The 21,607-nt window shown below is 51.5% G+C and overlaps 1 protein-coding gene across 2 annotated transcripts in view; it reads right to left on the reverse strand.

Moving 5' to 3' along the window:
* FBLN1 (fibulin 1) overlaps positions 1 to 21,607 on the reverse strand; it is a 900,993-nt gene that overhangs the window by 667,004 nt on the left and 212,382 nt on the right. For both annotated transcript variants that reach the window (XM_078673831.1, XM_078673830.1), the window contains exon 3: positions 10,828 to 10,960. In XM_078673831.1, coding sequence (XP_078529957.1) covers positions 10,828 to 10,960 — 133 coding nt within the window. The remainder of the gene's footprint in view (positions 1 to 10,827; positions 10,961 to 21,607) is intronic.

Genomic DNA, 21,607 nt, shown 5'->3' on the forward strand with positions numbered 1-21,607 from the left:
GGTATGATGGCAGGGTAGGTGAGGTGGTTTGAGGGCACGTAGGGCGCTAAAGGTATAAAGGGGTTCCACTATGGTAGGAGGGGGAGGGGGGCAGCGTTCCTGGCCCCTGGCACCTCCTTGTCGCTGACGGGCACAGACGGGCTGGACTCTGGCGTGACTCCGGCGCTGATCCGGCACGTCCGCTGGTCGCGTCCGCTGCGCGGAGACATGACCATATCCTTAAATACTGTCCCTCTAGTGGAGAGAAGGAAGTCTCCCAAGCCCAAATGGCCGCTGCAGGAAGTCCGGGACCGAGGGGCTCAGCACCTGACTCGGGTGGGAACCCCTAGGAAGGCAAGGAGATCGAGGGGAATAAGTAAGTGATTAAAACTGCTGGAGATAAAGTAGAGTGCAGGGGAGGGTTTAAAATGATTTAAAAACGAGGGGGAATCGGCGCGCTAAAATCCATGAGGAAGCCCCCGTGATAGCTCACTTAATCTGGCTACACACAGTTAAAATAAACAACAACCTCCCGGCTTCCGCCTCAGGAGAAATGCGAACAAACAGTGTATCTGGCACCTACTCTGGGGGAGCTCCTTAAATACTGTCCCTCTAGTGGAGAGAAGGAAGTCTCCCAAGCCAAAATGGCCGCTGCAGGAAGTCCGGGACCGAGGGGCTCAGCACCTGACTCGGCTGGGAACCCCTAGGAAGGCAGGGAGAGCGAGGGGAATAAGTAAGTGATTAAAACTGCTGGAGATGGAGGGGCGTGGCTTCGCGGGCGACGATGGCGGTTGCAGCTTTCTAGAGCTCCCGCCGGCCCGATATTAATCCGGCCGATTATCCTGGCCCCCGAGCCCCAACTACAGACCACACGTGGGGCAAGTGTTGCTGACGGTGTCGGGAGTCCTCCGGTGCCAACAGCGGAGCTCCTGGTCTATTTGGTGAGGCTGGGTTGCCGAGATCGACGTGAGGCCTAGTGCGGGGCGGCGAAGCCGGGGCCTCGATTTTGGCGCCTCCCGGCCGGAGGGCCTCCACGAGGGTCGGCCGACCCGCCGATCTCCCTGGGCCTGGAATATCCTGGAGACTGAGGGGTGGCAGGCATTCCCCCAGTTGCCTAGCCGGAGGGTGCAGAGGTGCTTGGCGCAGGGAGATCGCCCAGACAGAAGCAGCGGCCTATTGGATCCGGTGCAGCCGGGGCCTCGAGTTTCGTGGTCCCCGCCCATCGGGATCGACGTCGGCCTTTGACCACAGTCGGAATACGGCGGAGCCTAGGGAGCTGGGACCCTTGGTGTACGGCCCGCCTGGATGACTGGGCTTCCACAACTGGACTTCTGCAGGTGACAGACCGGAGTGTGGCTGGACGGACCTGCGACGATCGGTCCGGTGCTGCCCTGAGGCGGCCAATAAACAGTGAGTGACCCCCCCTGGGACCCTGACATTGGCGTTATTGGTGGCTGGTGAAGCGAATAGGGCCCGCAGCACCCGGCGACGTGGGACAGACCGGGCAGAAGAGAAGGGGCCACGCGGCTGCGAGACCACAGGGCCGCCGACGACGGGGGTGCGGTTCCCAGGGCCTGATTTGGAAGCTGCAAGCCCACGGCCCAGCCGGGGAGCTGCGCCAGTGCTGGTGTGAGGGCGCCTACACCCCGAGGGGGGGGAAAACCGCTAGGTTGGCCTATATCGGACGTTGCGACCGGAGTAAAGAGTCTGCGTTGGTACAACTACTCTTCTCATAAGTTGCTCACAAGTGGACTGCTGCCATGACCAGAGGAGGTGGTGGTCCCTCCAAGCAGGGGCCCATTGATAAATTTACAGGGCCCAGTGGGGGTCCCGGGCCCTCGGAAGGAGGGCATGGAGTGGGGCCAGACAATGCGGCGCTTATGGCAGCGATCACCCAGTCCAGAGACATGCTAGATGCAAAAATTGGTGCGGTGGGAGCAGATGTAACCCTGTTGCGTCAGGATTTACGGAACGCAGTGGCAAGAATTACGGAGACGGAATCTAGAATTTCGGTGGTGGAGGACGACGTCGGTTCCCTAAAAAAGAAAATGGCGGCGATGGAAAACATTCAAAGGGGCCTGGCACTCCGCGTGGAAGATGCCGAAGGGCGCGCACGCAGAAATAACCTCCGCTTTATTGGCTTTCCGGCGAGATGCGAGAAGGGGAACATGGAGCAGTTTCTCTCACAGTGGCTGGAGAGCTGGCTGCCCCCGGGGGTTCTCTCTACCTGTTTTGTCATTGAGCGGGCTCATCGAGCCCTGACACAGAGGCCACCGGAGAGTGAGCGGCCCAGAGCAGTGATAGCTAGACTATTGAACCATCATGATCGAGACGCCATTTTGAAGGAAGGGAGGACCAGGGATTCTATTTTGTTCGAGAACCAAAAGATCATGATATTTCCTGACTATACTAGGCTTGTGCAGCAACAGCATCACTCCTTCATAGCCGCCAAGGCCTGAAAATCCAGTATTCCCTGCTGTATCCGGCCCGCCTGAGGGTGGTGTTCCAGTCGTGAACGCTCTTCTTTGACACCCCAGAAGATGTGTTTAAATGGACGGACGAGACAGTGAGGATCAGGCCGAATGCCCAGCCGGGACTGAACCCAGGCTCTTCGAGAGCAGGCGGCCAGAGCAGGAGGAACCGGAGGTCCAGATCACGGAAGCGTTCGGCTTCTGTCAGTGGGACACAAGATAGTGAGACGGTTGACTCAGATCACTCTGGCAAGGATCATTGAAGGCCTCGGGAGCGCTCTGCTTCTCAGTTGATGATACAAGCTCCTGCTAATGGGAGCTGCGTGGCCGGGTTCCATAGTTTGGATGCATAACCGCTGCCTTTGTTGTTGATTGAAATGACTTATTGAACATGTGTGGGATTGTGGGGTGGGGTTCGGGTGGCTGCTTATTAGGGGCTGCCATCCTCCTACTAGTGTGGGAGTTGACTGGGGGGAGGGGATGTTTTCACTGTTTTTCGGGGGGTGGGGATCCATTGGCATGGTTGGTCCTGGGTCCTCTGTTTTGGGCCCGGGCTGCCCATGCCGCGACAGGTGCTTCAGAGTTCTATGAGGTATAGGGGAGGGGGGAGCGGGGTGAAGGAGGAGAGGGAGGGGGGGGTAGAGTTGGGGTTGGCTGGGGTCAAGGTGTGTGTGGGTGGGGGGACTGTTGTTGAGGGGAGGACTTGGGGTAAGGGGGGGAAGACAACACGTGAGTTTTACTGATATGTTGGTGTCGTTGCTAGGTGGGAGGATGTGGTGCAAAGGGCCTATTTGGGTGGTCCCACTTGATTATGGCTGAAGCGTCCTCAGGGCTCCCCAGTGAGTCCATGCGTGTAGTAACTTGGAATGTCAGGGGAATGCTCGATAAGATCAAACGAGGGGCGATATTGCGATGGGGGAAGAGGGAAGCTGCGGATGTGTTATTATTGCAAGAAACGCATATGATGGGGACAAAAGTGCTCAGTTTACAGAGGTTTGGCTACCAACAAGTCTTTCATGCCGGATTTGCTAGGGGGTCTAGGGGGGTTGCTGTCTTGGTGCACCGCAGGTTGGCCTATGTCCACGAGAAGCAATGGGCGGACCCGCAGGGTCGTTACATCTTTATCAAAGGTATGGTGGGTACCGAACCGGTGGTCTTTGGCAGTGTCTACGCCCCCCCCCCCCATGCAGTGGTCCTTGTCGGAGCATCTGTTTACGGTGTGGGAGGATATTCCAGAGTCCATGGCAGTGGTGGGAGGGGATTGGAACGAGGTGATGGATGTATGCACGGATCGCCTGCAACTGCGGGAGACGATAGCGGCTGCCCCCCCTTCCAGGTTGACTGCGATGGTGGATGGGATGGGCTGGGTAGATGTGTGGCGCCATATGCATCCTAAGGTACGAGAGTACGCGTATGTGTCCGCGGTGCATGGCTCCTTCTCGAGGCTGGACTATGTGTTTGTGCCCGGTGTGTACCTGAGCAGAGTGCGGGAGGCCGAGATTTTGCCGAGAGGGCTCTCTGACCACTCCTCGGTGGGGGTTAGGGTTGACCTGCTTAAACAACGACAGCCATTCCGGTGGAGGATGTCCTCGTGGCACCTTCAGCAGCAGGACTACGTCCAGAATATACGTGGTGCGATTGCCCATTACTGGGAAGAAAACCTGGTGGATGGTACAGATGCGGTGGTGGTTTGGGAGGCGATGAAGCCCAACATACGGGGCATTGACATAGCGTGGTGCGCGGCGGCCCGCAGGCGACGCCGAGAAACCATTGCTGAGGCGGCCACGCTGGTGGAGTCCTTGGAACAGCGGTGCCGGAGAGGGGGAGATGAGATTGTGGTGCGATTGCTCCTGCAGGCGCAACAGACCTATGCGTCGGTGCTGCTTGATGAGGCTCGGCAGGCGTGGCTGGCTACGCGGAGTAGGGTATATCAATGGGGAGATAAATCCTGTACGATGCTTCATAGGCTGTGTCAGCGTACCTTCCAGCCGCTTACACTACCGGGCCTCACTGCTGAGGACGGAGTGGTGATTACTGATCCGGGTGAGCTGGCAGCGAGCTTCGCCCACTACTTCGAGGTGCAATATGCTCCGCAGTATAGTCTGTCTGCAGAGGACGTAGCTAAATTCATCGACGACTTGCCGCCGAGGGCGGTCTCGGATGAGACCAAGGTAGCACTGGATCTTCCCCTTACGGCGGAGGAGCTTGGCGACGCACTGGGACAGCTCAACACTGGGAAGGCACCTGGGCCGAGTGGCTTCCCGAGCGAATTTTATAGGAAATTCCAGCTCCAGTTGGGGTCCCATTACCGAAATGCATTGGAAGTGGCGCGCACACGAGGTAGGCTGCCCCCTGACTGGCGCCATGCAGAAGTTGTAGTTTTTCAGAAGCCGGGCAGACCTCCGGATCAACACGACTCCTACCGTCCGATCTCATTGCTCAACATAGAGGCCAAAATACTAGCTAAGGCGTTGGCGAACCGGCTACTCCCGTATGTGACGGATTTAGTTCACCCCGACCAGGCCGGCTTCATGCCCCATAGGGCGACGCGGCATAACATCCGACGGGCGCAGGCAGCAGTAGATGCTATGGGTGCCACGGGGGAACAGGCGGCTTTGCTGCTAGCGGACATTGATAGAGCGTTTGACTCTGTTAGTTGGAAGTACTTATTCGCGCTACTGCCCAGTCTCAATCTGGGCCTGGTGTTCATCTCCTACATTAAATTACTATACACAGATATCACTGCTTCGGTGCGGGTCTCGGGGGCGGTCTCGAAAGAGTTTCCAATTGGCCGGGTGACTCGACATGGGTGCCCGCTCTCCCCATATCTCTTTGCGCTAGCTATGGAGCCTCTGGCCTCCTGGGTGCGCATTGACGCGAGGCTTTGAGTGGGGTGGGAACCTCACCGATAGGATAGCGTTATACGCAGACGACGTCCTCTTCTTTCTTACGGATTTACACAAGTCGGGGCCCCGAGTTTTGGACATTATGCGAATTTTTGGGGAGGTATCGGGCCTGTGTCTAAACCCACGCAAGTCCACTCTGTGGGTGTTGGGTGGTGGGGCTGCAGCGGGTCCCTGGGCGTCAGCCTTGCAGGTGGCGGCCGGGGGCTTAAAATACCTAGGGGTGTTCCTCTCAGAATCCGTAGATATTGCCTGGGAACGGAATATCGTGCCAGTGTGGGACAGGGTCCAGACGGATATAAAGACGTGGTCGCGGATGCCCCTAACCATTTTCGGTAGGTCAGCAATATTCAAAATGGTTGCGCTCCCACGCCTCTTATATCAGCTGCAGAGCTACCCTCATCCAATTAACCCCCGGTGGTTCCGACAGGTCAACTCCGTTCTGGGCCACTTTCTGTGGGCTGGAGGGGCGGCCAGGGTAGCGCTGCGAACATGCTTCCTATCCACGTACTGTGGGGGTTTGGCCGTGTCGGACCTTTTATCCTATTATCAGGCCTCCCAGCTGCTGGTACTCAATGAGTGGTGGTATGGAGACAGGGGAGACCCGGCATATGCCCTGGAGCGCTTGCTGATGGGGAATAACACCCTCCATACGATCCTGTACTCGGCTAGGCTGAGGCGGGCACTACTGTGTGCTACGCGAGTTGTCTTTGAGGTGTGGAGACAGGCACTGCGTCGCATGGGCTGGTGGGGTAGATTAACGGCGGAGACTCCGTTATGGCACAATGGGCGGCTGCCCGCACTGGCTACATTGAGGGGATTTGATGGCTGGGATGCAATTGGGATCTCGTCATTGGGCCATGTGATGACCGGTGTTACCCTCAAATCGTTCCAGGAGCTCAGTACGGAGTTTCACATGCCCAAGACCCAATTTTTCCGATACCTGCAACTGCGCCATGCGTTAGCACCTAGTCTCACGAACCTGGAGTCACTCCCGGAATTTAGCCCACTTGAAGCGAAGGTATCCACGGGAGACCTGGGGGATAAGAAAGTGTCCCGAATCTATCAAACACTGGTTACTCACTGCTCAACCACCCTACTTTCGCTCAAGGAGGCCTGGGAGGGCGATGTTGGTCCCCTGGATGAAGATGATTGGCGGGAGGCCCTGGAGTCCCCGCGAGGGGCCGCCATCGCAATACGGCTCAGGCTTATTCAGTTCAGGTATTTACACAGGACATACTACACCCGGCAGAGACTGTGGAAGGCGGGACTGATTGGGTCTCCGGAGTGTCTGCGATTTGGGGCTGAGATGGGTACGCTGCTGCATACAGTGTGGTCGTGTGCTGGATTGGTCAGATTTTGGAGGGGTGTTTGGAGTTGCTTGTCAGAGGTATTGGGTTGGGATCTTTCCCGCACTCCTCGATTAGGGCTGCTCCATGTATTGGAGGGAGTCGGTGGAAATATATATAAACGCCATCTATTGTTGCTGGGGCTTGTGGTTGCCACAAGGGACCTAGCGCGAGCATGGAAGGGTGAGCGAGCCCACCCCCCTGTGTGCGTGGAAGGCTGCATTGGATTACTTTATGGGTCTGGAACGCCCGGTGTTCGAGGCGAGAGGATGTCCCCGGAAGCACTTTAAGATCTGGAAGCGATGGGCAGAGTATAGGGGATTGATACTGGACCCCCCAAGGGAACAAGAGGAAGAAATACCGGTGGAAGATGTGGTACAGGCCTAGGCAGTGCGTCATACCTACCGAAAAACGACCAACCACAGATTGTTTGATATACTCACGTGTCAGGGGTTAGGGTGGGATAAGGGGTGGGTAGCAGGGGGGGTTGGGTAGTTGAGGTTGGTGGGTGGAGGCGGGGGGGGGTTCTGTTATTTGTCTTTTCTTGTATGGAATTTGCATTACGGATAAAAATGTGTTATGATGCCTTGTGGTGATCTCCTGACTGTGGGGAGCCACATATTTCTTCTTGCTTACCTGCTCAATAAAGTTTTGTTGTGGAAAACTGCTGGAGATAAAGCAGAGTGCAGGGGAGGGTTTAAAATTATTTAAAAACGAGGGGGAATCGCCCGCTAAAATCCGCGAGAAAGCCCCAGTGATAGCTCACTTAATCTGGCTACACACAGTTAAAATAAACAACAATCTCCCGGCTTCCGCCTCAGGAGAAATGCGAACAAACAGCGTATCTGGCACCTACCCTGGGGGAGCTCGTTAAATACTGTCCCTCTAGTGGAGAGAAGGAAGTCTCCCAAGCCAAAATGGCCGCTGCAGGAAGTCCGGGACCGAGGGGCTCAGCACCTGACTCGGCTGGGAACCCCTAGGAAGGCAGGGAGAGCGAGGGGAATAAGTAAGTGATTAAAACTGCTGGAGATAAAGCAGAGTGCAGGGGAGGGTTTAAAATGATTTAAAAACGAGGGGGAATCGCCGCGCTAAAATCCGCGAGGAAGCCGCAGTGATAGCTCACTTAATCTGGCTACACACAGTTAAAATAAACAACAACCTCCCAGCTTCCGCCACAGGAGAAATGCGAACAAACAGCGTGACAAAAGAACCTGCAAATCATAATTGCTTTTATCAAGTGACATAATAATTCACCAAATATAAATTGCTTCAAACAAGGAGCACTAACAAACTTGTTGATACACATAAAAGCAGTTTGTTGCCCATAAACCTCGTAAAAATTTTAGTTTTCACTACACAGACGTTTAAGAGGTTCTACATGGCTTGCAAAAACTGTCACAACCTTTAGTAGAATTCAGCAAGATCTAGGAATGTAAAAAGTTATACTTCGGTGTCAAGCTCTGATGATTTTAAAATGTCAGTCACAAGTCTGTTCTTGGGTTCAATTCCACTTTGGGAAATACTCTACTGCATTCTAGCTAAATGTGCACTTACTTTACTTAATTAAAAGATAATTTTTTAAGAAACTTAAGGCCATGTATAGCACTCCACTGACTTATGGCTAGGTTCACCTCATGCAAAAACCACATACATATGTGTCCTCGCTGATGCTTTCTAAATATTTAGATGTAATTTTGAAAGGTAAGAGCACCCTACAGGTTGTCTAGCAATTTGCAGGTAACCCTTCGGAATACTGATGCTGCACTATCTGACCCAAAAGGTATAGGTTTATATTGGAATGAGCCTTTAGGTGTCAGAAATATTTTAAAGGCTAGCAAAGGATGCTTCAGCTTTTCTGCGTGCACAGCCGCGCTTGCGAGTTGCTTAGAATTTTCACGTTCACGGTCTTTCTGTTTTTATGAGGGATTGTTTATGTATTCTGAAAGGCTTTGTGAGCTTCGTCAAGATAAAGGCTGGAACATGTGAGATTTGGAGAAGGGGATGCGAGAACTCCTTCCTGCTGTGGGAATGCTTGCTTGGAACCTGGCCAGTTCAGGTAAGATGCCTCCGGCCCGGGGGGAGATCTTTCTCGAACCTTCTAGTGTGTTTAAAGCTGAGGGTTGCTGACTCGGAAACCGGGAGTTTAGAATCTGAGTGGGGGCAGACGCGTCTACCTCAGAGTGAAACCCTGGTTGCTGAGGCTCTCGATAATGGCTGTTTTACTTCCCCAGTCTGGGATGCGGTGTTTGCACCAGGTGATGTATTGAGTTTTGATTATTGTCATTGTGATGTGAGCCAGTGGCTTTGATCATTTCATTTGTTGTCTTTGTGATGTGTGAGTGAGTGTGCTTTCTTTGTGATGTGTGAGTGAGTCAAGGTGCACCTCTAAAGTTCTCATTTGATCTATTCAGTGTATATATTTTTCTGACCTTATGCAGGATGTCCAGTATATTTGCTTGAGTCTTATCGCATATTATTTGCTGTTTGTTTATTCATCAAGAATATTCATACATTATATTTACCAAGTGTGTTATTATTGCTTGCATATACACATAAATTATATATATATCTCTTTGTATTTGAATCTTGTGCATTGACATCTGGGAAAGCCATTCTGTTAGAGAGCATTGTGTAAAATAAAACCCCAAGCCTTATTCTAAGAGCTAGAGTCCTGGCATTTTGTAAAATAAAACCCCTTTCTAAAGGTGCTGTGTTAAAGTCTTTGGCTGCACCGGGTGTTGGGCTACCGTGTGGAAGATTCTGTATTATCTGATCGGCGCAATCAAAACAATCACTTTGTGAATCCTACAGCACAAAAATCCAGCAAGCAGACCCTAAACCTCTCTCCAGAATCCCAGTAATCATGGGCACAAATTGAATCCCTAGAGCTAGCATATCGCCCCAACTACCTGCTCAATACACCACCATCCAGACACTATACTCTATAAATCATAGTGCTAGCTCCCTAACCTGCTGTTAGCCCGAAACCGGTCCCAGGATGCTTGTTTCCGGTCCAGAGAAGACATGGATTGGCAGTTCCAGCTGGACTGTTCCCATGAGGCACAGGGTCAAGACTGATTAACATACCGCTGTGTCTGAACTGGGGTGGCGAAGTGAGCTAAAGAATGATGATGGATTCAACCCAGATCTGTGACTAGGGGTGAGTGTCTGATATGTTTCAGTGCTCCGTCCATCATCTCCTTGTGTTTGCTTTGTTCACCCTAAGTTGGCAGGGTAGGCCCAGACCGTGGGTCCCTTGCTCACTGTGCCACTGGATTCGATCTAGCCTGGCTGATGAGGGCTGTTAGCCCGAAACCGGTCCCAGGATGCTTGTTTCCGGTCCAGGGAAGACATGGCTTGGCAGTTCAGGCTGGACTGCTCCCATGAGGCACAGGGTCAAGACTGATTTGCTTATAGCTGTGTCTGAACTGGGGTGGCAAAGTGAGCTAAAGAATGATGATGGATTCAACCCAGATCTGTGACTGGGGAGAGTCTGATAAGTTGCAGCACTCCGTCCATCATCTCCTTGTGTTTGCTTCACCCGGGGTGGAGTGGTACAGAACAGCAATGTGTTTAAGTTCATACTTGGTGGTCTGGATTAATGCACTTTGCAAGTTGTGTGCACCCATAATTTGACTGATTAAGACTACATGGTTCATTGTTGCCTGAATTTGAATATGTAGGTTATGGATTTAAAGTGTGGTAGATGTGCTGTTTGGATGTAACAAAGCATTGTTATGTTAAGATCATAATTTAAAGTGTGATTTAGCAGACGCCCCATTGCAAACCAACCTTGCTCTCACTCTGCCAAACATCAATGGAGTTTGAGCCAGATCCTTTTAAATTAGGCGATCAAGTCCTAGAAATCGTCTTCTCGCCTTGCTTAGGGTGTAGTGACTGTTACTAGATTTTTCTGTCCTGGATGTCCTGGGCAGGGAAATCCAACAATGATGCCGACACACACAGAGAGAACTCCATGTACATCAGGGACATTGTTTTTTTTTTTTTTCTAGAAAAAAACTTTTGTTCTTCAAAAAGATTGTGCAAAATAACATTTGAATAAGTTTAGCAAAAGCAAATAATATTTATTTGCTTTCTCCCATCTAGAGATAATGAAAAAAATACCTGTATGGATTTGCTTTCACAAGTGGAGTTTTCATTCTGTGATTCACAGTCGTCATGATCATTAGCATGGTTGATGCCAGTTGAACAGTGGGTCTCTTCTAGCTGATTAATGCAGCATTGCTCTTGGTTAATCCTGCCAAAGGATAATAAAACATCAAGAAGACTCTTTATCATTAGAAGTGAGTTTGTGCCAGTACAATTATTATCAACCTAACACGCAAGAATCTGATTATTGATGCAGAACATGATGCAGTTTGTCAAACTGAAACAGAACATGACAACGTTTTAAAATCCAAACGTTTTGTACCGACCAGGCTTGCGTAAATTAATAGTAGTTACAGATAGGTTCGCCTGACCTTTCACAATAATTTGATCAGCAGCAAAATACATAAAAGGCTACGGCACAGAACCCCTCTAATGGCACTGAAGAGCACATTTGTAACTCTATTTATCTGCGACTTGTAAAGAGTTATATGGATATGTTGAGTGGCAGGGGGGCACAGATCCTACACTCTGCATTGTCCCTTTTACAGCTACCTTATTCTGCCAACTACCCATCACTGTTTGTTTTCACTACTAAATCCGAATTGTATCGCACCTCAAAATTTGAAGAAAAATAAATGATTGCTTAACTCAATATTTAAGATAAGAATGATTGGAAAATCTTAATAAACATGACCTAAAAGGTTATAGAATTGACATGTCACCAGCTACAATGAGAACATGTGCTTAAGACTTTGCTAAGGCTAGCTTTTGATCTGGCATAACAGGATGAAACAGAAAGCTTGGTGAAACATTGATGTAGACTTCAAATAGCACCAGCTTATGTTCATGTTATTTACAGTGTGGACATATTTCCAGGATCTGTGGTCATGGGAAGATGGAGGGGTTTGGGGTATTGCTTTTACCTGGCTGGTCGGTCTATGCTGACTAGGTACTAGATGGTGTTTAAACATAGAAAACAAGGCTGGGTCTCGAAGTATGTGAGGGAGATAATTTGAGAGGAGCAGATCAAGTATGTCAAACAGTTTAACCCCAGAAAGTGTCCAAGGAGAATTAGAAAATGAATGCTTGCAGAATGTGAGGCATAAGATGGTGAGATAGCTAGTGTGATGTATGGGTGAGAAGGCCATGCAAAGTCATGAAGACTAAGGTGAGTAATTTGAACTGCGCCGATTTGTGCACACAGTAAATGCACCGTAAACATCAAAGCGAATGAAGACTGAGGGATGGCTGCACTGTGCACACACATACAAAATTCATACATGGCTATAAGCTTTTTAGTGCAGTGGAATTTGTGAAAGGCAGACATTTAATAAGAAAATACAGAAATTTAGTAAGTCAATGGAAAACCTGGTGCTCAAGCTTTTAGCTGAGAAAGGATGTTGGGATACAGATTGATAGTTTGAAGGGCAGGAGGGTCATCAGAGGCTTCTTTAGGAGGTGCAGTACAGCCATAGACTTCAGAGATCCTGGCAGGAGGTTCATCAGAGGCTTCTTTAGGAGGTGCAGTACAGCCATAGACTTCAGAGATCCTAAAGATAGTCAAAATCACCATAGGTGAAGAGAAAACGTTGCGGGGAGGAGCATCTCCGCATTTAAATGCCTTTAAAGCCCAAGAGATGAAAATTAAAATGATAATTTGTTACCATTTTTATTTTTCATCATCCCGTACTGAACTGAGTGTCAGGATGGGGCGGGCCTGCTGAGTGGCAGCAGGGAGGAGAGGTAGTTAGAGGGCTGACTCACTTCTGTTTAAAGTGCGCATGTCTTGCGACGGCCAGCCAGGCATGTGCACTTTAAACCTCTCAACCCAGCTGTCTTAACAGTTGAGAGCAAGTGCAGGCCTCCAGCATGCTGGGGAGTGACGGGACAGGCAGCTCCCTCCAATCAGGGCAGTGCTCTCATGCTGGTTAACACCATGTGAGCAGCGTTGGATGGGGCCAGGAAGTTTGCTGGTATTGAGTATTGAATCAAGGGATACTGTTCATATCAAGATAAGAGTGTAAAAAAGTGCCTATTTTTTACATTGTCAGACCCACTTGTTTGCCATAGTAATGATGCTTTATGACTGAAGTTGCACTGGTCCCTAAAACAAGGTAAATGTTCAACTGTAATCGAATTGGCAAGGACTTTAGCACCCCTGTTATTCTCTAGTAAATGTTACCCCTGGTAACCAAGGCATGGATTCTAGAGAGGATCCCTAAGGATTGCAGCATCTAATATGCCACCCTAAGGGACCCACACCGAAACTACATGCAGACTGAGATTGCAGGATGCATAAAATGGTGCAAAACTTTTTTAAACAACACAACATGGCACACTCCCTGTGTGCCATGCCAAGGTACACTGCATATACTATATGTAAGTCCTCACTACAGCAGGCCTTAGAACCCCCAAGGCATGGTGCATTATATTTGAGGGCTTATCTGTATAAGCAGAGAGGCCCCTGTGGTGTCTAGTTCTATAATGAAGACATTGCAAGTGAATAGTCAACCATCTTCAGTATATGTACTGGGCACTGGTCATTACGAGTGATGGTTGCACTGGAGCCAATGGGGTTTGGTATCAAACACCTCATCTCAATAAATATATACTTATGCCAGTCTATTGGCAGCCAGTTTATTGTGACATGCCCCCAGTGGTCACCTTAGAGGGACCCCCTGAACACCTACTAGTCCTCTATTGTGCTGGCTTACTGGTATCCTCCATCTTGCCACCACAAATGAATTTCTAACCCCCCCCCCGTGGGTGAGAGCCCGCTGTCTCAGAGGGCAGAAACAATACCTGTAATGGTGGAAGGTGTTCACACCTACTCCAGCAGGATGGCTAGAGAATTAGCATGTCAAGGACTGAGGCTTCAAAGTCTCTGCCGCCTTGCATATGCGACCACGGCTTCCCCCCCAAACTTGGGGAATGTCACCCCCTGCCCTGAGGCCCATTTGGCACCAGAGCAGGTGGGAAAATTAGATAGTCAGAAGGTCACTTGAAGTAGACTGTCGAAAAAGGGTCTCACCATCTTGGTTTTAGTGAAGCTAGGAGTTCTGGTCAGGATTATGCGCACTCTCCACAGGAAGTTGTCATAAAGGGAGTGTAGTCACCCCAGGGGTAAAAGACCATTGGTTACTATGGTACACTCCGCTAAACAACCCTAAATTCAGTATTTGGGGGTCCCCCTGATGCCAGGAACTCGGATTCATCCATTGGGAACCGAAGAAAGGACAAAGAAGAGCTGAAGTTGTGAGAGCAGAGGTTCTGCATGGAAACTGGTGCCAAACCTTGAATGGCTGCTTGCACCACTACAGTCACAAATATTGACTTATACAGAAGCTGTACAGCCTCCCCAAACCCTTGGATGGCTGTTATTACCTTAAAAATTAAACAGCATTTCCCTTACAGTTGCAGGCACCGACCGCACTTGCCCTTTACTCCAACTTGTTGACCATCGGGTCCAGCGAGGGAGCATCTTTGAACTCCAGGAGGTCAGATCTGTCTACTTGCCAAGATTGGAGACGTTAGGCCCTCCAGGAGTCGTTAAGCCCCAAAAACCCTGGGTACCGGTGCATTTGCCGCAAGCAAGGCTTGTTTTGTGTCCAGTCGGGCACCAACGACGCCAAAGCTGACCTGGCAACGAGGAACTTCAGGATCACCGAAGCCAACACAGAGAGTGTCCCTGCTGTCCAGTTTTCTCTCACTCATCAGGAAGCCAAAACCCAGTGAGGGTCTCTAACAGCAGCGACCTGCTGGACAAAACATCTCTGGACCCAAGCTCCCAGGCTGGGTTCACAGAAACCAACTGTGTCCCTGTGCCCCAGAGACGCTCAAAAGCTGACCCCCTCCTTCACGATCTGCTGGACTTGTCCCAAAGTCCCCACATGCAGCCATTCTTTTGCAGGTACTTCTTCTAAAGACTTTAACATGTAGTGCTCAAGGCTAGCAACACGACCAACATCTCTGCACCCACACACACACACACAAGGGCAGGTAAAACTAAACTGCTGGTGGTTTCTTGGACCTAAGCACCTTGAGTCAAAGAAGGCAACCTCCAAAACCGTTTGCAAGTATATTGGAGTATATGTTTCTCCCATAGGATAACATTACAGAGTTCGAAGCTCATACCCCAAAACTGTTATTTGATTGCATTAAGTAATTTTGCATGGTCAGTCACTTGGGGCGGGAGTGGGGGGGGGGGGTTACGCTGTCCTGGGTCATGTCAAATAGCCAGGTTTGCAGTTGTTTGTAGGTGTTAGTAAACTAGAGGTACTCAGCCTTTGTTATTTGGAGTGTTCAGTTGGTACTGGACATGCAACTCTTGATTAGGTTAAGACAGGGTTAGAATCGCAGAATGTCACTGATTGAGAAACTTTTGTGGTTGAATTCAGTTTTTGGGCATTTAGTGGGTCTTGATGTCGGTCAGTATGGAGGCAAGAAGCCAGACTGAAGATGATGGGGAGAGAATGGATCTCTGTGTTGTATGGTATTTTAGATTCCGAATGAATTGTCCCCGATTGATGCCCTTTTTTTTTTTGTTTGAATTTGTTTATTGGGTTTTAGGTTACATTTACATTAATAGTATGACAGTAATCAAAAAGGGAAAACGAGCATTACAAAATGTGGTCATAGAGATACAACGTTAGGAATAGTCACTTTTTGGCATTGCTCAGTTCGGGATTGTTGTCCGTCATCTGCTACTATCCGTGTGTTCAATATGTGTACCACTTGACTTCCCACCATAGCGCATACACCCCCAGGGGGGAACCGTCTTGTTCATGTAAGTCAGTCATCTGCACCCGTGTGGGGGTGAACCCATGTTATGTCTGGCACTGTGGGGGCGGTGCAGGAGGCACCGATTATGTGGGTTTGATTCGTGATGACATGTGACATCATGGTATCGCTATCTGTGAGTCTGATCAGTGAACCTTATGTAAGGGTGGCACCCTGTCTGAGTTGAGCTTCCCAACCTACCCAGGAACTGAGGGGGTGAACTGAATAACGTGGGATAGGGAAGGAAGTAAGGGAATGGCGGGAGGGGGGGTCTGGGTCACCTTATCAAGGCACGGGGTCCGTGCTCTTGGGTCGACTGGCGGAAGTACATATCGGGTGTTGCTGGTATGTGTCCGGGTGTTAGAGGGTCACTGGGTGTGGCCACTCATGACGTGTATGTAGTATTTGTGACATTTTCATGGATGTGTGGGGGTCAGTGTGGTCAGTTGTACCTGAGATTGCGAGGTCATAGGTGACTCTTGAGGGCGTGTCGCCTGTGTGAAATTATGCAGCAATTGAGCCCACTCCAAGGATATGGGATGCTTGCGATGTCCGCGTACCTCCTCCTCCCGGAGTATCTCCTCCTCCGCTTTACCCCATTTATTCACCGCGCCGATCCATGCTGCCTCTGGCGGTCCCGCGGGGGTCCTCCAGTGCATGGCGATTCCGCGTTTTGCTAGGAGGATGGCTAGTGATAGGAATCGGTGTTGTGTTTTCTCGGTTTTCAGTCTACGAAAAATTCAGAGCGCGCATGCTTCCCATGTGTTCATGGTGGCAATGGTCGTGTCCTCTTCTAGGGTTCAGTGGACCGTGTCCCAGTACCGGCGGAGGGTGGGGCAATCCCAGAACATATGCCTGAAATCCGCTCCTGGGGTTCGACAGCGGGGGCAGTCGAATTGGGTGTCTGGGAAGAACCGTTGGAGGCGGCCCGGTGTGAGATAGGCCCTATGGAGGACGTTGAATTGTATATTGCGGAACCTCGCGTTTCTGGAGACTTTTTTAGGAAATTCCAAGGCTGAGCTCCATTCCCCGTCATGGACCACTCTGCCGAAGTCTGTCTCCCACTTCTGGCGTAGGGATTGAGGGATGGGAGGAGTAAAGAACGCACTACTTTGTAAAGCCATGTAACTAGGTGTCTCCCCACCCCCATGTGCATGATCGCGTGAATCACTGGATGTGTCGTTGGTTCACCGGCATCTGGGTTCCAGTGTGTACGGCTGCTATCTAGTAATTGTCTATGAAGTAAAAATTGCCCCGGGGGTAGGTCATATTGGTCTATCATTTGCGCAAACGTTTTTAACTGTCCGTCTTCGAACAAAGATCCGATCTCCGTGACCGTCAGTTCTGTCCAGATTCGAAGCACGCCCGGGGAATAATATGAATCCCTGCGAGGGAAACCCACCAGCGGCAACAGGGGCGAATATGGTGGCTGTGTTTTGGACATGCGGTGGATGATCATCATGCAAGTACGGGCAATGGATACTTGCGTGGGTCGAGTCCGTAGGGGTTTAGTGCCTGGCAGCAAAAGTCTGACGATCGCGGCTTGCGACATAGGACCATCAGCTGTGGTGGTTTCCCCAGTGTGGCATCCTGCCGTCCAGTAGGACAGCCACTGGAGCTGGGCCGCTAGGAAGTATGCCTCAAAGTCCGGCGCACCCAGTCCTCCCTCCGTGGTAGGCAGGTAGAGTGTGGAAAGTGCCACCCGTCGCCGGCCCCCTCCCCATATCAGGTCTATCAGGAGAGTGTTCAGTTCCCCGAAGAATGATCGTGGTGGAATCACTGGGAGGTTCGCGAAGTTATACAACAGTCGGGGGACCATAATCATTTTTGCTAGGGCCACTCGGCCTATAGGCGCCAGTGGGAGTGTCTTCCAGAAGCTAACCGCAGATCGTAGACCAGCTAGAGTTCTACGATGATTACCTGCGTATAAGTCCTCCGGGGTGTGATACAACCGTACTCCCAGGTAGCGAGGGGCCTCAGAATTCCAGGCGAGTGATTGAGTACCTACCTGGGCTTCGAAGGGGGCCATATGGGGACTCAGCGGGTATATGGAGGATTTCCTCCAGTTGACCTTGAGGCCCGACACGTTCGCGAACTCCTCCAGCGTCTTCCAAATACATGTCAGGTCGCTCGTGGCGTCTCGAACATAGATTAAAAGGTCATCTGCGTATAGAGATACACAGTGCCACGTGTGTGCTAGAGGAATGCCCCAGTCCTCGCCCTCTCGTCGTAGGCGTATCGCTAGAGGTTCAACCGCCAGGGCGAACAAGAGGGGTGACAATGGGCACCCTTGCCTAGTCCCTCTGTCCACGGTGAATTCCGGGGAAATATAGGTACCTATCCGGACCCTGGACCTGAGCTGCGAGTAGAGGAGCCTGGTGTAAGCGGTCAGGCGTGAGCCAAAGTCGTTCTTCGCAAGGACTTCAAACAGATATGGCCACAGGAGGGTATCGAATGCCTTCTCGAGGTCTAATATGAGGCAAGCTGCATTCGGGAACTGGTCCCGCGCTATGTCTTGGATGTGGAATAGCCTACGAAGATTATGGGATGTGTTGCGGTTCGGTACGAATCCATTTTGGTCAGGATGGACCAATTGGGGTACGACCTGTGCGTATCTCATCGCCAACATTTTACCTAGGATTTTACAGTCTGAGTTGAGTAGTGTGATCGGTCTGTAGGAGGACGGGAGCTGGGGGTCTCTGTGTGGTTTCGGAAACAAAACTATTAGCGATTCTCTAAGGTAACTTGGGAGGACTCCCACCTTGAGCGCGTCTTCGAACATGGTCATTAATCGCGGAGCAAGGTGAACCGAGAACGTCTGGTAATATTCGAGGGGGAAACTGTCCATGCCTGGGGCCTTGTTCCTGGCAAGCGCTCCTATCGCTGCTTTAATCTCGGTTTGTGTTATTTCCTGGTCTAGGTCCTTCCGGTCCGCTGGCGTGACCCGGGGAATAGATAGCGGGAGGAAGAAGTCGGACATCGCAAGGGGGTCACCTTGACAGGGAGTCTGATATATGTGCGAGTAATATGTGTAAAAAACTTTCATGATCGCTATTTGGGAGGTCTGGAGTTGACCGGACCGGTCCTTAATTTCCGTGATAGGTTTCAAGTCGGGGTCTTGTCTAACTAACCAGGCTAACCAGGCTAAGAGTGTGCCCCCTCTGTTGCCCTCCCGGTGTACCCTGCTGGCGTATTTTCTGAAGTTGTATTTACGCAGGTCCCTCAGTGTCTCAGCGTACTTTGTCTTAGCCTCTGCTACTTGCCACTGGGTCACCTCGCCGCGGTCATCCGCCTGTAGTAGGGTCGCCAGCGCTTGTTCTGTAGTGCGTAGAGAGCGTTCTAGTACCATTCGTACCCCTAGCACTTGCTGTATGCAGTGGCCCCTCGCTGTCACTTTGTGTGCATCCCACTCCACAAGACTGCAGGACGCTGAACCCGTGTTGAGTCTGAAATGTTCCTGCAGGTGTTCCCCATGGTCATGTGTAAATAACTGGTCTGTGAGGCACTCCCGAGGGAGCTTCCATGTCGGTACTGGAGGGTGGGGCGGTTTCCATCTGAGGGTCAGGGTATGGGCGTCGTGATCTGATAGTACCCTGCCTAGGTAGTCTGTGTGTCTAGCTTTGGCGTGTATGGCAGGCGAGCATAGGAACCTATCAAGTCTCACACGGAGGTCGTGCGGAATTGAGTGAAATGAGTACAGTTTCGTCGTGGGGTTCAGTGCCCTCCATGTGTCCGTCAACGTCCAGTGTTGAACCCATGTGTTGAAGAACTCCGTCTGTTTGTAAAGTGGTGAGCGTGGCGGCGGGGGGCGGGATCGGTCTAGGGTCGTGTCTAAGACGCAGTTATAGTCCCCTCCTAGAAGCCAAGGGGTGTGGGTGTGGTGTGCTAGCGTGTTCGTGAGGCGAGACCATAAGACCATAAGACGTTCTGCTCCACGTTGGGGGCATAGATACTACCTATCAGGATAGGCTGTCCGTCTAGTTGCCCGTCCAGTAGTACATATCGTCCCTCTTTATCCACCACCCTGGATTGTTCTCGGAACCCAAATCAGTGTGCCCCTGGCAAATGCAGAGTACCCCGTGGCGCAGACTATGCCCCTCCACTTTTTCTGTAACCGGCTGGCTTCCATCGTCGTCAAGTGAGTCTCTTGTAGGAGAGCTATATGGGCCTGCTGTCGCTTTAGATAGGCATAGACTGCATAACGTTTGCTCGCCGTGTGCAGCCCTCTGACATTTAGTGTGATAAAGGTAACGTCCGTGTTAGGGGATGTGGTCATGTGAGATTGTCAGTTGTGTTAGTCGGTGTACCCACCACCAATCGTCTGTACCCCGAGTGTCTCTCGCCCGTACTACTTCCCTCCGTACATGGTTCCACTGTGACCAATTGTCCTCTCCCGTGTGGGTATCAGGGTAAAAAGGGGGGAAGGGATGTAACATGGGAACAACATTCGGGAAACAGTCCCAACTGATGGGGCCTATTGCATGGCACAATAAGCCCAAACTGTACATCTCGTACTGTCTCTAGTTCGTTTGGTGTGAGGGGGTGGTGTAACGGTGGCGCCATGGGCTCCGATCTAGGCCACCCGCCGCATCATGTCTCTGCATGTGTGTATATGCTACCACCAGTACCTTAGGCGTGGCTCCCCGACATCTCTCGTCGACGAGCATGCTCTGCCATCTCAGTCGTACCGCTGTCTGTGTCAGTAGCCATCAGATGAGTGTGTCCGCCGTCTGCGGAGTCACCAGTGGCGGAGAAGCGGATCCATCCCTGGAGGTGCGGACGTCGCTCTGACCTTCGTCCTCAGATGTAAAGATGTGAGGGGCTCGATCCTCTTCTCGTTCAGCGTCAGGTTGCCGGTCCTCCGCCGCTGCCTGTATGGCCCTCCGTCGGTCCGCTATGATTTGTTCCAGATCCGGGACGCGTTTGGTGTTGGGCGTCGGCGGTCGATCCATCTGTGTGAGAGTGACCTTTTTGGGTCGGAGTCGCCTCCGTCGGTTAGACGCGGAGCTCGACGGTGTATCTTCGCGGTCTGATCGGGACTGATTGCGATGATCCAGCCAGTGTCGCACCTCCGCAGGGTCCGTGAAGAAGTGTGTTGTGTCTTCATAGATGATTTTGAGGCGGGCTGGGAAAAGGAGGGCATATTGTATCTTGTGTTGGCGCAGGGTTTGCTTCACCGCCTGAAATGTGGCGCGTTGGCGCTGTACTGCCTGGGAATAGTCCGGGAACACCATCACATTTTTGTCTTCCACTCTGAGGACTTTCGCTTGCCTGGCCGCTCGTAGGATCGTGTCTCTGTCCTGATAGTGCAGGAGCTTTAGCAGGAATGGTCTGGGCGGGAGGCCCGCCTGAGGTCGTCCAGTCGGGACCCTGTGTGCTCTCTCCACGGAGAAGAACGGCGTGAGGTCTTGGGCCCGGGTGAACGTTTGTATCCATGTCTCTATGTATTGAATCGGGTCTTCCCTCTCCACTCCTTCCGGCAGATTGATCAGACGTATGTTGCTCCGGCGGGAGCTCCCCTCCAAATCGTCCGCCTTGCGTTCTAGGAAATTGACCTTCTCCTGCAGGTCTTTGATGGCTTTTTGATTGAGCTGGACCTGCGGTTTCAGTTCATGGAGCGTGTGACTCTCTTGTTTCACCTTATCTGCCAGTTTCCTATGGTCGTCACGGATCAGGGTTATGTCCGAGGCCAGTTCCCCGAATTTGGTTTCCATGGACACTCGGGAATGTTCGATGGCCGCTAGGACCTTGTCAAGTTTCGTGGACATGTCCGATTCCTGAGGCGGTCCCCCTGTCTTCGAGCCACGTGAGGGGCCCGGGGAGGGTGGTCGTCCCTGGGCCGGCGCCGGTGTCATGGTCACAGTCCTCTGTGCTCGTCCCATTGGTGGTGTGGATGACCGACGCAGACAGTCAGAAATGGCTTGGACCGCCGTTTGTGGCGACGCCGGGTAGACCACGCTTCTGGGGCCCCCTCCGTGCAGTCCTACTCGACCGGGTGGGCTGATCGTCACCGGGC

This window comes from Lissotriton helveticus, chromosome 1_1 (genome assembly GCF_964261635.1).
Source record: "Lissotriton helveticus chromosome 1_1, aLisHel1.1, whole genome shotgun sequence".
In the NCBI taxonomy this organism is placed as follows: domain Eukaryota; kingdom Metazoa; phylum Chordata; class Amphibia; order Caudata; family Salamandridae; genus Lissotriton; species Lissotriton helveticus.